Source organism: Desmodus rotundus, chromosome 6 (assembly GCF_022682495.2).
Source record: "Desmodus rotundus isolate HL8 chromosome 6, HLdesRot8A.1, whole genome shotgun sequence".
NCBI classification, from domain to species: domain Eukaryota; kingdom Metazoa; phylum Chordata; class Mammalia; order Chiroptera; family Phyllostomidae; genus Desmodus; species Desmodus rotundus.
Window position 1 is genome coordinate 53,716,893 of NC_071392.1, and position 15,824 is coordinate 53,732,716.

The following is a 15,824-nucleotide window of genomic DNA, read 5'->3' on the forward strand; positions in this document are numbered from 1 at the left end:
ACGGCACCATAAAAGTTCTAGAAGAGAACATAGGCAAGAAAATCTCAGATATTCCATGCAGCAATATTTTCACTGATATGTCCACCTAGAACAAGGGACAGAAAGAATAAACAAATGGGACCTCATCAAAGTAAAACGCTTCTGCACAGCTAAAGAAAACATCAGCAAAATGAAAAGGGAACCAACTGTATGGGAAAATATGTTTGCCAATGATACCTCAGACAAGCGTTTGGTCGCCAAAATATATAAAAATTTCACATGCCTCCACTACAGGAAGACAAACTACCCAATTAAAAAATGGTCAAAGGACTTGAAGAGACACTTCTTCAAGAAGGACATACAGAGGGCCCAGAGATATATGAAAGGATGCTCAGCATGACTAGTCATCAAAGAGATGAAAACTAAAACCACAATTAGATACCAATTCACACTGGTCATAGTGGCCATCATAACCAAATAAACAAACAACAAGTGCTGGCAAGGTTGTGGAGGAAAGGGAACCCTAGTGCACTGTGGGTGGGAATGCAGACTGGTGCAGCCACTGTGGAAAATAATATGGAATCCTTAGAAAACTGAAAATGGAACTGCCTTTTGACCTAGCAATACCACTTCTGGGAGTATACCCTAAGAATCCTGAAACACCAATTCAAAAAAACCTTTGCACCCCAATGTTCATGGCAGTACAATTTACAATAGCCAAGAGCTGGAAGCAACCTAAGTGCCCATCAGTAAATCAGAGGATCAAAAAAAATGTGGTACATTTACACAACAGAATACTACACTGTAGAAAGAAAGGAGGAGCTCCTACCCTTCACAACAGCATGGATGGAACTGGAGGGCATTATGTTAAGTAAAATAAGCCAGGCATTGAAAGACAAATGCCATATAATCTCACCTATAAGTGGAACCTAATCAACAAAACAAACAACCAAACAAAATATAACCAGAAAAATCAAAATAAAGAAGAAATTCACAATAACCTGTGGGGAAGGGGGGGAGGAATAATGGGGGAAAACAGGGGAAGGGTCATCAAGGAACATGTAAAAAGGACACATAGACAAATCCAAAGGGGGCAGGTTCAAAGGTGGGAGGAAGGGATGGGTAGGGCAGGTGTTGTGGAGGGATGAAAATGGAGACACATGGAGACACATGTAGATGAACAACAATAAAAAAAAAAAGAAATAAAGAATATAATCTGAAATAAATAATACACTGCAAGGAATAAACAGTAGTAATCTATTCAGATACTCTGATTCTTCCTGATTTAGTTTGGGAAGATTGTATGTTTCTAGGAATTTCATCCTGGTTGTCCAGGTGTCAGTTTATACCAGTAGTTGTTCATAATATTTTCTTATAAACATTTGGATTTCTTAGGTGTCAGTAGTTTTTTCTCCTCTTTCAGTATCCGATTAAATTTATTCTAGTCCTCTGGTGGTGGTGGTTGTTGTTGAGTCTGGTTAAAGGTTTTTCAGTCTTCTTTATCTTTTCAAAGAACCACCTCTTGGATACATTGATCTTTTGTATTTTTCTAATACTCTATTTTGTTTATGTCTGCTCTGGGTTTTATTACTTAAGTCCTTCTACTCACTTTGGGCTTTGTTTGTTTTTCTTCTTCAGGTTTCTTTTTTTTTTTTAATTTTTATTGTTATTCAGTTACAGTTGTATGCCTTTTCTCTCCATCCCTCCACCCTACCCCAGCCGAACGAACCTCCCTCCCCCACCTCCACCTTCCCCCTTGATTTTGTCCATGTGTCCTTTATACTAGTTCCTGTAATCTCCTCTTCCCACTGTTCAGGTTTCTTTAAGTATAAAGTTAGGTTGTTTCTTTTTTTTTTAATTTTTACTGTTATTAAATTATAGTTGTATGCCTTTTTTCCCCTTCCCGCCACCCCACCCCAGCTGAACCCACCTCCCTCCCCCACCCCCACCATCCCCCCCGATTTTGTCCATGAGTCCTTTATAATAGTTCCTGCAATCCCATCTTCCCACTGTCCCCACCCCACTCCCCCCTGGCCACTGCTAGACTGTTCCCAACCTCAATGTCTCTGGTTGTATTTTGTTTGCTTCTTTCTTCTATTGATTATGTTCCAGTTAAGGGTGAGATCATATGGTATTTGTCCCTCACCACCTGGATTATTTCACTTATCATAATGCTCTCCAGTTTCATCCATGCTGTTGCAAAGGGTATAAGCTCCTTCTTTCTCTCTGCTGTGTAGAATTCCATTGTGTAAATATACCATAGTTTTTGGATCCACTCATTTGCTGATGGGCACTTAGGTTGCTTCCAGTACTCGGCTATTGTAAATTGTGCTGCTATGAACATTGGGGTGCACAGGCTCTTTTGGATTCGTGTTTCAGGGTTCTTAGGGTATAATCCCAGCAGCGGAATTGCTGGGTCAAAGGGCAGTTCCATTTTTAGTTTTCTGAGGAAATTCAATACTGTTTTCCACAGTAGCCTCACCAGTATGCATTCCCACCAACAGTGCACTAGGGTTCCCCTTTCTCTGCATCCTCTCCAACATTTGTTTGTGGATTTGTTTATGCGGGCCACTCTGACTGATGTGAGATGGTACCTCATTGGGGTTTGAATTTGCATCTCTCTGATGGCTAGTGATGCTGAGCATCTTTTCATATGTCTCTGGGCCCTCTGTATGTCTTCCTTGGAGAAGTGTCTGTTCAAGTCCTTTGCCCATTTTTTAATTGGGTTGTTTGTCTTCCTGGAGTGCAGTCGTGTGAGTTCTTTATATATTTTGGAGATCAGGCCCTTGTCTGAGGTATCATTGACAAATATGTTTTCCCATGCCATTGGTTCTCTTTGTAATTTGGTGCTATTTTCTTTAGCCTTGCAGAAGCTTTTTATTTTCATGAGGTACCATTTGTTTATTCTTTCCTTTATGTCCCTTGCTTTAGGGGACATGTCTGTGAGGATGTTGCTGCATGGAATGTCTGAGATTTTCCTGCCAACGTTTTCCTCAAGGACTTTTAAGGTGTTACAACTTATATTTAAGTATTTTATCCATCTTGAGTTTATTTTGTGTATGGCGTAAGTTGGTGATCGAGTTTCATATTTTTGCACGTAGCTGTCCAGATCTCCCAACACCATCTGTTCAAGAGGCTGTTTTTGCTCCATTTTATGCTCCTGCCTCCTTTGTCAAATATTAATTGACCGTAAAGACTTGAGTTTATTTCTGGGCACTCTATTCTGTTCCATTGGTCTATGTGCCTGTTTTTATGCCAGTACCAAGCTGTTTTGATTACAGTGGCCTTGTAATACACTTGGATATCAGGTATTGTGATCCCTCCTGCTTTGTTCTTCTTTCTCAAAATTGCTGCAGCTATTCGGGGTCATTTATGGTTTCATATAAATTTCTGAAATGTTCGTTCTATATCTGTGAAATATGTCATGGGTACTCTAATAGGGATTGCATTGAATCTATAAATTGCTTTGGGTAGTATGGCCATTTTGATGATGTTAATTCTTCCAATCCATTAGCATGGTGCATGCTTCCATTTGTTTGTGTCTTCCTTAATTTCTTTCTTCAATGTTGTGTAGTTTTCTGAGTACAGGTCTTTTATCTCCTTGGTTAGGTTTATTCCTAGGTAGTTGATTTTTCTTGTTGCTATATCAAATGGGATTTTTTTCCTGATTTCTGTTTCTGATGTTTCCTTGTTGGTGTACAGGAATACCTTTGATTTCTGAGTATTAACTTTGTATCCAGCTGTTTTGCCGAATTCATTTATTAGGTCAAGTAGTTTTTTGGTGGAGTCTATAGGATTTTCCATGTACACTATCATGTCATCTGCAAACAGTGACAGTTTCATTTCCTCCTTTCCAATTTGGATGCCTTTTATTGCTTTTTCTTGTCTGATTGCTGTGGCTAGGACTTCCAATAATATGTTGAATAGGAGTGGTGAGAGAGGGCATCCTTGTCTTGTTCCTAATCTTAGTGGAAAAGCTCTAAGTTTTTGTCCATTGAACATGATGTTGGCTGTAGGTCTCTCATATATGGCCTTTATTATGTTGAGGAATGCTCCCTCTATTCCCACTTTGCTGAGTGTTTTTATCAGAAATGGGTGCTGTACCGTATCAAATGCTTTTTCCTCATCTATTGATACGATCATGTGATTTTTGTCTTTGCTGTTGTTGATGTGATGTATTATGTTTATTGATTTGCAAATATTGTTCCATCCTTTGCATCCCTGGGATGAATCCCACTTGATCATGGTGGATGATCTTTTTAATGTATTGCTGGATGCGGTTTGCCAATATTTTGTTGAGAATTTTAGTGTCTATATTCATCAGAGATATTGGCCTGAAGTTATCTTTCTTCATTGTGTCTTTATCTGGTTTTGGGATTAGGATGATGCTGGCTTCATAAAAAGAGTTTGGGAGTCTTCCATCATTTTGGATTTTTTCGAATAGTCTGTGAAGCATAGGGGTTAGCTCTTCCTTAAATGCTTTGTAGAATTCTCCTGTGAAACCATCTGGTCCAGGGCTTTTGTGTGTTGGGAGTTTTTTGATGACTGCTTCAATTTCCTCTGCTGTTATTGGTCTGTTCAGGTTTTCTGCTTCTTCTTCATTCAGTTTTGGAACATTATATTTTTCTAGAAATTTGTTCATTTTACCTAGGTTTTCAAATTTCTTGGCATACAGTTCTTTGTAGTAATTTCTTACAATCCTTTGTATTTCTGTGGTATCAGTTGTAATCTCTCCTCTTTCATTTCTGTGCTTATTTGGATCCTCTCTCTTTTTTTCTTGATGAGCCTACTTAAAGGCTTGTCGATTTTGTTTATCTTTTCAAAGAACCAGCTCCTGGATTCATTGATCCTTAGAATTGTGCTTTTAGTCTCTATGTCATTTAATTCTGCTCTGATCTTGGTTATTTACTTCTTTGTGGTTGCTCTAGGTTTTCCTTGTTGTTGTTCCTCGATTCTTGTAGGCGTAGGGTTAGGTTGTTTGTTTGAAATGTTTCTATCTTTTTAAGGTAGGCCTGTATGGCTATGAACTTCCCTCTCAGGACTGCCTTTGCTGTGTCCCATAAGTTTTGAATTGTTTTAAGTTCATTTTCATTTGTTTCTAGAAAGTTTTTGATTTCTTCCCTAATCTTGTTCTTGATCCATCATTGTTTAATAGCATGCTATTCAATCTCCATGATTTTGAGTGTTTGGGGGTTTTGCCTTAGTGGTTGGTTTCTAGTTTCAGTCCCTTGTGATCAGAGAAAATGCTTGATATGATTTCAATTTTCTTGAATTTGTTGAGGCTTGCTTTGTGTCCTATCATGTGGTCTATCTTTGAAAATGTTCCATATGCATTTGAAAAGAATGTGTATTTTGCTTCTTTGGGATGAAAGGCTCTATATATATCAGTTAAGTCCATTTCATCCAAGGCCTTGTTCAAGGTCAAAAAATCTTTGTTGATATTTTGTTTAGAAGTTCTGTCCATCGTTGACAGTTGGGTATTGAAATCCCCTACTATAATTGTGTTGCTGTCAATATCTTTCTTGAAGTCCTCCAAGATTTTCTTTATGTATTTGGGTGCTCCTATGTTGGGAGCATATATATTTACAATGTTTATGTCTTCTTGGTGGATTCTTCCTTTGAGTATTATGAAGTGACCATCTGGGTCTCTTTATGGCCCTTTTTTTAAAGTGTATTTTGTCTGATATGAGTATTGCCACCCCTGCTTTTTTTTCCTGTCCATTTCCTTGGAATATTTGTTTCCAGCCCTTCACTTTCAGTCTGTGTAGGTCTTATGTCCTGAAGTGGGTCTCTTGTGGGCAGTATATGTGTGTGTCATGCTTTCTTATCCATTCAGCTATTCTATGTCTTTTGATTGGAGCATTTAATCCATTTACATTTAAGGTTATTATTGATAGGTACTTATTCTTGCCAATTTTTTGTAGCTGCGTTCTTCTCTTTCTCTCTCTTCTCATTCCTTTCCTTAAAGCAGTCCCTTTAGCATTTCTTGCAGAGCTGGTTTGGTGGAGGTGTATTCTTTTAGACTTCTTTTGTCTGGGAAACCCCTTATTTGGCCTTCTATCTTGATTGAGAGCCTTGCTGCGTAAAGTAGCCTTGGTTGCAGGCCTCTGGTTCTCATTACTTGGAATATTTTTTGCCATTCTCTTCTGGCTTGTGGCGTTTCCATTGCGAAGTCTGTTACTAACCTTATTGGGGCTCCCTTGTATGTTAATTCCTGTTTCTCCCTTGCTGCCTTTAAGATCGTCTCTTTGTCTTGGAATTTTGCCATTTTAATTATGATGTGTCTTGTAGTGGGCCTCTTTGGGTTCCTCTTGCTTGGGACTCTCTGTGATTCCTATGTTTGTGTGACTTTTTCTCTCATCAAATTAGGGAAGTTTTCCATCCTTACTGTTTCAAACAAGTTTTCTATTCCTTGCTCTTCTTCTTCTCCTTCTGATATCCCTATTATACGGATATTAGTACATTTTTTGTTATTCTTTGTTTCCCTTAACCCGTCTTCATTCTTTCTGAGCCTCTTTTTCTCTTGTTGCTCTTTCTGGGTGTTTTTTTCTACTTTGTCCTCCTGTTCGCTGATCCAATCCTCTGCCTCATCAATTCTACTTTTGATTCCTTCTACTGTGTTCTTCAGTTCAGAAATTGTATTCTTCATTTCCTCTTGGCCCTTGTTGATAGTTTCTATTTCCTTTTTCATGTTGATATAGCTTGCAGGGAGTTCATTGTAGTTTTCCTGTAGTTTCCAGTAATTCTCTGTGAGCTCAATGAGCTTCTTGATAACCATTGCTTTGAACTCAGTATCTGATAGTTGACTCGCCTCTTTTTCATTTAGCATTCTTTCTGAGGCATCCTCCTTTCCTTTCATTTGGGGCTTGTTTCTTTGTGTTCTCATTGTGAGACTCTTCTTGTTAGCCTCTGCTTTTTAAATTGATCTCTTCTGACTCCTTGGGTTTATGGTATGAATTTGTATGGTAGAATGCCAGTGGGATTCAGTGGTGCTGTCTCCTTAATCTCCTGAGCTCTCTGGTCTTGGGCTGTCGTTTATGTTGGCTAGCTGTATGTCCTTGGGGTTGATTGTTGTTGGGTCTTTCTTTGATGGATCCTTCCCTAAAGCTTGTTAATTGAGGGTCATTCCTTCCACCACATCTTGTATTCTTTTGTGCAGATGTGGACAATTTTTGTTGAAGCTGATTATTCTGTGTGTACCAGGTTTTTAGGCTTCTCTCTTGCTCTTGTCCTGATGTTTGTTCTCAGTAATTTCTCCACTATTTAGTTGTATTTCCAGATGAGTCCTGGATTGCGGTTATTGTGTGTTCCACCCCCTTCTTTACCTTCTTCCGTTGTTATCTGTTGGTGGTTTTCCTCTTCCAGCAGGTGTACTGGTGTTCACCACCCCCAGCTTGCAAGTTCTCTTGAGTAGCAAAGTGAAATTTGTCTCACTGTCTCAGTTATTGGGATGACCCCTGTTTGGGTCTAACTCTGGTCTTTTAGTGCTCCAGATTTTATTGTCTCACCTGTGGGAAAAGGAGGGAAAAGAAAAGAAAAGCAAAAGGGAAGGAAGGAAAAAGGAATAGAAAAGGAAAGGAAAGAAGGACAAAGGAATGAAAAAGATCGGAGGAAAGAAAAGAAGAAAGAATTTTAACAAAAATTAAAATCAAAATATAAATAAAAGAAGGCACGAAGAAGGAATTAAAAATTAAAGGAAGGAAAGAAGAAGGAGTAAAAAAAGAAAGAAGGACACAAAGGAAGAAGGAATTAACAATTAAAAGTCTTCTGCTGGCTTTAAACCCGTCAGGTCAGTTCTGCTGGTCTTCCTGTCTTTGAAACGTGAGGGGGTGGGTTGAGGGATTTGTTTCACTTTTCTTCCTTCCTGAGCCACACTCTTCCCTGTTGTCCAGCCTCCAGTCCAGTTCCTCAGGGTCCTTCTTCTCCCCCCTAGGCCTTTAGTCCACCAGTTGTGCTGCCCTTGATGTTCACAAATTAGGGGCAACTCACACTCCACCTTCTTGCTCTTTGCTGTTAGTGTTCAGTCCCTGGTGCTTCAGGTGTGGTCACCCATGGGAGCCAGGCTGTTGATTGGGGTGTGCACCCACCTGGGGCTTCAGGTGTGGGCGCCTAGGCTGCTGATTGGGGTATACACTGACTGGGGGGCTTTGGGTCCGTGCGCCCAGGCAGCCGGGCTACTGATCAGGGTGCATACTGACCTGGGCTTCAGGTGTGTGCTGGGGCTGCTTATCTGGTGTTCACAGTGCAGAGACTGAGGGAGTGGCGGACACAAGAGCCCATAGTTGCTGTGGAGAATTCTCTAAACAGCCACTGAGTGCCTCTATTTTCTCTTTTTCTTTTCAAGAAATTCCTCCTATTCAAGCCCCCCTGGTCCAAACAAGCACCTGGCCTCTCACACAGCCCAGCCTGGCTCTCTCCCAAGAATCTTGCAGCAGACCTCTGCGGCCCCGGATGCAGGGCTTCAGCCACCCTGGTCCCCACATTGGTCCCAGGGGCCTTACTGTCCTTAAGCACTCTTCTTACCATCTGATTTTTCAATGCCGTCTACAATTTTTGGTCTCTGATCTTGATATATGCTGGAATACCGTTGACTGTTCACTCTGTTCCTCAGACCAGCTAGGCATTTCACTCTTGCCAGCAGAAGTGGACTCCGCTCCCACCAATCTCGCCACCATCTTCAAGGATTCTGTGTGCGTATACTTTCAATCTGAGGTGGGTTCTTGGAGCCAGCATGTATGTGGGTCTTGTTTTATATCCATTCAGCTACTCTTTGTCTTTTCCTTGGAGCATTTAAGCCCTTTACATTTACGGTGATTACCGATAGGTATATATTTAGTGCCATTTTATTCTTAGACTATATTCCTCTCTTTTGTTTTTGTTTTTGTTTTTTTTCTTTCTCTTTCTCTACTGCTTCTTAAAGCAAGCCCTTTAACATTTGTTGCACTACTGGTTTGGTGTTAACAAATTCCTTTACTTTTTCTTGTCTGGGAAGCTCTTTATTTCTCCTTCAATTTTAAATGATAGCCTTCCTGGGTAAAATGGGCTTGATTGTAGGTCCTTGCTTTTCATCACCTTGAGTATTTAATGCTACTCCCTTTTGGCCTGAAATATTTCTTTTGAGAAAACAAATGATAATCTCATTGCTATGCTCTTGCATGTAACTACCTGCTTTTCTCTTGCAGCTTTTAGGATTCTCTTCTTGTTTTTAAGTGTTGTCATTTTAATTATGATGTGTCTCAGTGTAGGCCTCTTTGAGTCCAAATTGTTTGGGACTCTCTGAGCTTCCTGGGCTAGTGTATCTTTATCCTTCACCAGGCTAAAGAAGTCTTTGGTCATTATTTCTTCAAATAGGTCTTGATCCCTTGCTCCCTGTCTTCTCCTTCTGGTATTCCCATGATGCAAATGTTGTTATGCTTTGTGTTGTCCAAAATGTTTCTTAAACTCTCCACATTTTTATAAATTCCTTTTTCTTTTTGCTGCTCTGCCTGAGTGTTTTCTTTTCTACCTCTTCTTCCTAATCATTCCTTAGGCCCTCTTCCTCGTCTAGCATGTCCTTTATTCCTTGCAGTGTATTATTTATTTCAGATATTTCATTCTTTTATTTCTGACTGGTATTTTTTTATGGTTTCTATGTCTTTTTCATGCTGTTGAGTATCCTTATAATCATTAAGCTCTCTATCTGATAAATTGCTTGCCTCCATTTCATCTTCTTCTGGAGAATTCTCTTGGTCTTTCATTTGGGGTGTGTTTCTTTGTCTTCCCCTTTTGGCTACTTCTTTATATTACTTCCTATGTATTAAGTAGACCTGCCCAGAATCTGGTGTAGGCCTTTGTCAGCCACTGCTTGTGTCTGGCCATAGTCAACCTGTTTGGAGCTATCAGTGATCCACAGCATGTGGCTCCCTCTGCTGGGCTTATTTGTGTGGGGAAAGAACCAGGCCACATAGCAAGGCTGCCTTTTTCAGCACTGGGCCCTGGGGAGGGTCAGCTGAAGTCTCATAGGGCTCCCAGAGATCCACTTTAGTTATTAATCTAATGAGCAACATAGCTTCAAGCTATAATCAGCAGCCTGGCTTGAGCACCACAGAGTGGGGCCAAATAATTTCTGTGGGTAGGGCTGCTGCTTCCTCTCAGACTTGGAGGGGAGAGCTCTGCCTGAGAAAGATGGTTTCTACAGTATGGGGTATGACTCATAACTGGGATCCTGGTGGCTATTCCTCCAATTCTATTCCCAGAGCCGCTAAGCCCTCACTCTCCTCAGGCATCTCTAGTCTACTCTACCCTACCTCTCCTGGAGCCCAAGGTAAATGGCTTCAAACAAAATTATGTGGTTTGGCCCTTTAGAGGCTCTCTGTATCTCCAGCCATCTCTTCTTAAAAGACAGAATCCTGCTGCTTTTCAGAGCTGGGTATTATCTGGGTTATTTTCTGGCTCTGGTGCTGTAGGCTGGGGAGCTCAGCTTAGGATTTAGACCCCACACTTCTCAGGGGGAACCCCTGGCTGCTGAATTATCCTTCTGGAACTATAGCTGCCATCCATGGAAGCATGGTCAGCCCTCTCACGCCTCCTCTGTACTCCCTACCAGTCCTGTTGTGGTGAAGTGGTCTCTTCTGTCTGTTCATGGTTATAAGGCTTCTTTGCAGGTACTGTTCAGTTGGTTATACAGGATGATTTATCTACAATTTAATTGTAATCCCAGATTGGTCCTGGGAGGAGGTTAGTGTAGCTTCCACTTACTCTGTCATTTTGGATTCTGCTTAATAGATTTTTAATCAAATTGTTTTTATTATCTGTTATGATAATATTAAAATCAGCTGTCCCTGAGCTTTACTGAATTCGTTAGAGGAGATGACTGCAATGAAAAAGCCATGAAGAGTCAGCATCAGTGTGGTTGAATATGTATGTGAGAATGTGCAGACTGTCCTTAAGATGCTTGCTAGAAACTCTTCTTTTCAGAAGAATATGAAACAATGTTTGCACCTTCTTTTTTTAAGTTTTTTTTATGGGTGACACTATTATGGATGTCCTCTTTTCCCCTGCCCTTTGCTTACCTCCACCCAACCCCTGACACCTTTTCCCTATGACCATCATTGGAACCCTTCCTTCAAACTTCTGTTGGCTGTCTTTTTTCATTAAACCCAATAAGTAGAAAATTAAGCAATGAAACCAAAAAAGCTAAAACTAACCATGGGAATTGAAATAAATATTTACACATGGCTTCCATAAACGATATATGTTTATACCTTTAGTATGTTTTGATTTGTGTATCCTACCACCTCAAAATATAAGCTTCTAGAAGCTGGGACCCTTACCCTGGACATATTTTGTTTGCTCTTTATTGTATCTAATGACTCTCAGCATCCGCCATTAAATATCCTAGACTTAGTGTAGATGCATGCATGGATAATTTAGCAAGCATTCTTATCTACAGTTTTGTATTTTTCCTTGACTGCTGTATCAATAGACTAGAAGACTTAGGTACGGCTGTCTTCAGAGGCTATCTATAAAATGCAGGTGTTCAGCATTAGCAAATATTTTTTATTACATGGATTGACTTTTGGCCACTAGTAACAATGTTTTCTGAGATTGAAAAATGATTTTCTACCTTAAACAGTGGTTTCAGATTACTGGAATGCCAAGTTAAAAACACACACACCCATACAAAAACACAAAATTCTTTTCATCAAGTCATACTGAAACTGTTTTTGTTACTTGTATACATTTCATGATTTGTATATCTTATAGTAGAATCTCAGCCTTTCTTTTTACTATTGTGGTTAGGTTTAGGTCCTTTGCCAAATGAACCAGACTATGAAGAATTAGGAGGGTAATTCATCTTGGGATTCTTTTCTTGGTACAGGGGACCGGGGCCTGGCCAGATGCCAAAGAAGGACCTGGAGCTGGAGATATTTTCAAAGCTTTAAAAGTACTAGGACATTTTTGTGTTCTGCTATTGAAGACTTGTTTTTGTACCATCAGATATTAGCAGATCATCTTTTATCCTTGTTTATAAGAAGTTCAAATGCCCTTTGTGATATAACTCTTACCCTTCTTCTGCCTTAACCTGAAGGTCATGACTGGGAAGAATTTCAGGACCTTGTCTAAAATGATTAATGGGATGTTGAGAAATTCTCTCTCTATAGTCCCTCCATTTCCTATATACATACCTACTGATTAAACCAGAGGATGGTTATATGGCGTGGTATCTGTTAACTTTAGATCAAAAATACAAGACTGAAAATTTAAATTACAGGCAAGATGATTTGTAAAGGCTTAGCAAAGCTTGCATTCAATATTTCAGCTCCTCACTGGTTACTTGGGAGTTTGCCGAGGCAACAGAGGAATCAGTTTTGCTAAAATAAATGATAAGACAGTGCTATTTGGTAGGGTGGAATTGGGGTCCTATAATTGAACCAATCTTCAGTCTGGTTCTCTTAAATACTTTTCCTCACTGTGGCAACACATCACTGACTTTACATAGGCAGGTAAGCCTTGATATTGAAGAAAAACAAACAAACCAATGTCAATTATCTGAAAAAAGCTCTACTTTAGTAGACTTGTGTTATGGCCCATGGCAAAAGAATTCATCAATGTTCCATATGTTAAGGCTTCCCCTTTATCATTTTACCTTCTGTCCTTCGGGTCTTTGCAACAGAGTGCATTTCAGGTTTTTGTTCAACATATGAAAGGCTCAGTTTCAAAGGCTTGGGTTTTTACATCCATGTCAATATCACAGATTGAAATGTGACATGGGTACCTGGCTATATACTTTCTTTAAACCTGAGCCAGTAATACTGCAAAATGTAAGGGGAGGCACTCTTTCATCTCATACTTTAAAGTGAAAGGTTTGTTGATGTAACCCAATTTCTAGTCTGCAGAGGTCACCCTGTAATGTAGCACAATGATGATAAACCCATCAATGCTGTTTGATGTTTGAATTTCCCTTCCCCTGGTTTTTACCCTCACTTTATTTTGTAAAGTAAGTTTAATCATAGTGATATTCTGGCTTGCCAACATGTGACCACATGACTTCCCATGACACAGAGAGGCTTTTTAAACAATGTGTGTGCTTTGCAGGGATTGTACCCGGATATAATTATGAGAGTGATACTAGAAATAAGTATGTTTGTACATACTTCTGATAATGTTCTTGGGAAAGGTAAGTGATTAAATGCACAGATACTAAACTCTGGTTCCTCACTCTCTTGTGACCTCTGACAGAAGTGAAAATTGTTCTGTATCATAATCATTTAGCAATCAGTATTATATCAGTTGGTGGTATCTGTGTAGTCTCTGTATGATGCAGGTGTGTGGGCATGAACTGAGGGTGGGGGAAGGCAGGCCATGTATAGGAACCAGTGTTATGGAGATAATGCCTGGGACATGCTCAGTTGCCCTTAGTAGACCTACACAAGGTCACACCATTGTTTCTGGCCCCTGTCCCAATTTAAGAAGCAAAATCAGGGATCAATGTGAACCAAGTATGTTATCTAGAATACTGGAAGGTCCAAGTTTGTAGGGACCAATTAGGACAGTGAAATACATGTTGCAGCATAAAAGAGTCAATATTTGGCCTTTTCTGGTTTACAAAAACATATGACCCAGGACTTTTGTTTCATTTGATTTCATATGATTCAACCTGGTTCTGTCTTCACTTGCCAAATCAGTTTTACCCTTCTGGTGAAGAAACACCCTGTCCACCATGCCTTTCTTGTGAAAGGTTAGAGTGGTAGTGAGGACAGTCCATTCTAACTAGCAGCTGCCCATGGTGCCAAACATTGACTGATCTCTGTGGAAAAGAGAGAAAGGCACATTATCCAAATTATAGTGCTGGAGTCACACCTTGAAAGTTCTACTAGTTTATCCCCTTTTCTTGGCTAAATCATCCTGGTAATAGTTACTTACTCTTTTGTAAAGATCTGTATCAGATGGAATGACACTTATAGGGATTCACAGCCCTTTCTGATAACACTTTTCAGTCAGCTCCTGGTTAGGTACCTATGGACATTACTAGGTGGGGTCTGTGGTAGTAGAAAAAGAAATGAGACCAGATATTAATATAGGTCTCTTCCAAGTGAGATGAAGCTCTGTGTTGCTTTCAAGCCCTTGACACCATGATGGATTCTGGTATCTCCATCTCTACCACTGACTCTGCTGCACAATATGGGTAGTCACATAACTTCTTTGATTAGCATGGTTCCAGCACAGTAGGGCCATTTCAGAGGCTTAGAAACTATAGTGTAAAGTTCTAGGGTTCTTCTGAGTTGCCTTTGGGTAGCTTCTAGGTATGGAAGGGACATCCTCATAGGTCAAGCTTGGGCTTTTCATCTCTGTTACATTTTGCTCCTTTTAGCCAGAACAGCTCTGTCATTTGTGTTTTATATTTCAATAAAGAGGTCACAACTAAAAGAAAAAAATTGAATACCATTGTACTAAATGATCTTTAGGCCTTCTAGCTCATTGAGGAATTAGAATTCTTCCTCTAAATATCCAAATTTACAATCTGACAGTGTATGCCCGCACAAAGGAAAATAATTTTCTTTTCCGGGCATCTCTACAGAGGCCCATAAAATAAAAACATTTGTCCTTCTGGAGCACTGGGGAAGGAGGAAACTTTCAGCCTTTCTTTCAGCCTCCTTTTAAAGGAAAGGAGTGCCTAATTGAAGGAAAGTAACTGACTTTGTATGTTTAGCCCCTCTGGGTTTTCTGTAAGCCTGGTTTGCCTACAGACAGGGCGTGTTCTTTCCCACTGGTAGAACTAGCATAGGGCAGTCTGTGACTCTGCCTCAGAGAAAACCTGCACCTGACTGTGACCTCTGGTACTAGCCACATTCTCTGATCCATCTTTACTAGTAATGAAGCTGATTGACCCCTATGTGACCCCTGCATCCATTTTTCAGTAAGTTCTAAAACTTTAGGATTGGGAAGAGGTGCAGGAAGTTTCTTTGTAGACACACCAACAAACTAAATCCTTATTCCCTGACTGTTAATTCTTAATTTCTCCAGTATGGAGAGGACACCCTCTGTAGACCTCTTATCCTGTATAACAGCACCTTCCATGTCTAGGCTAAGACCCATCCTCTTACACGTCTCTTCTCCCCTTACTGACTCTCTTGCCCTGGATCATGCCTACAGCTGGCACACAATGATTGCTTATTGGATTGATAAACCACTCTCACTATGGATTATACTCTTCTGTCCTTGTACTGTGCTTTTCTTCACATTGTCTCTGCAGTTCAGTTTAATTCACAGCTCTGTGAATTACCATAGACAGATCTGTTTTTTTAAAAGAAAGCTATCATCTTCCTTTGTCCTCCTCCTGCTCCTCCTACTTCTCCTCCTCCTCCTCCTCCTTCTTCTCCTTCTCCTCCTTCTCCTCCTCCTCCTCCTCCTCCTTCTTCTTCTACTACTACCTAGAGCCATGTTTGTTGATCTCAAGAAACCATACAAGGAGTTCAGTTCCAGTTGACAAGAGCAGGCAGCTCAACCACAGCTTTCTGTGCTCAGACATGCCCAACTCTTTAATCTCAGGGTCTCTCCTCTGTTCCATCATAAGCTGAAGTGTCTGACAGTTTCCAGATTCCAGGGAACCTTGTAGTTTAACATGAAGTTTGCAGCTCCAAGAAGACACTCCTGTCATTCCTTTGTTTCATTATGTCCCCCTATGGGTCAGACCACATGTGGCCCTTGGCCTCCTCACACCGGTTCAAGGTATCCACCAGAGTCCCTTTGTGGGCTGTCTGCACCTCAACTGCATGGTTGCTGTGTTTCTACCTCAACTTTTCTTAAAAAGAAAAGCATGATAAATTTCAAAATGGTTCTCCTGCTCTTTCCCTCTTTGTGCT

The 15,824-nt window shown here is 40.3% G+C and overlaps 1 protein-coding gene across 7 annotated transcripts in view; it reads left to right on the plus strand.

Moving 5' to 3' along the window:
* SUGCT (succinyl-CoA:glutarate-CoA transferase) overlaps positions 1-15,824 on the plus strand; it is a 1,028,943-nt gene that overhangs the window by 696,219 nt on the left and 316,900 nt on the right. The window contains exon 13 of one of the 7 annotated variants that reach the window (XM_045193173.3): positions 11,840-12,274. The exons of the other annotated variants lie outside the window; for them this stretch is intronic. Coding sequence (XP_045049108.1) covers positions 11,840-11,965 — 126 coding nt within the window. The 3' untranslated portion in view covers positions 11,966-12,274. Of the gene's footprint in view, positions 1-11,839; positions 12,275-15,824 lie in introns of those variants that run through there. 7 annotated transcript variants of the gene reach the window in all.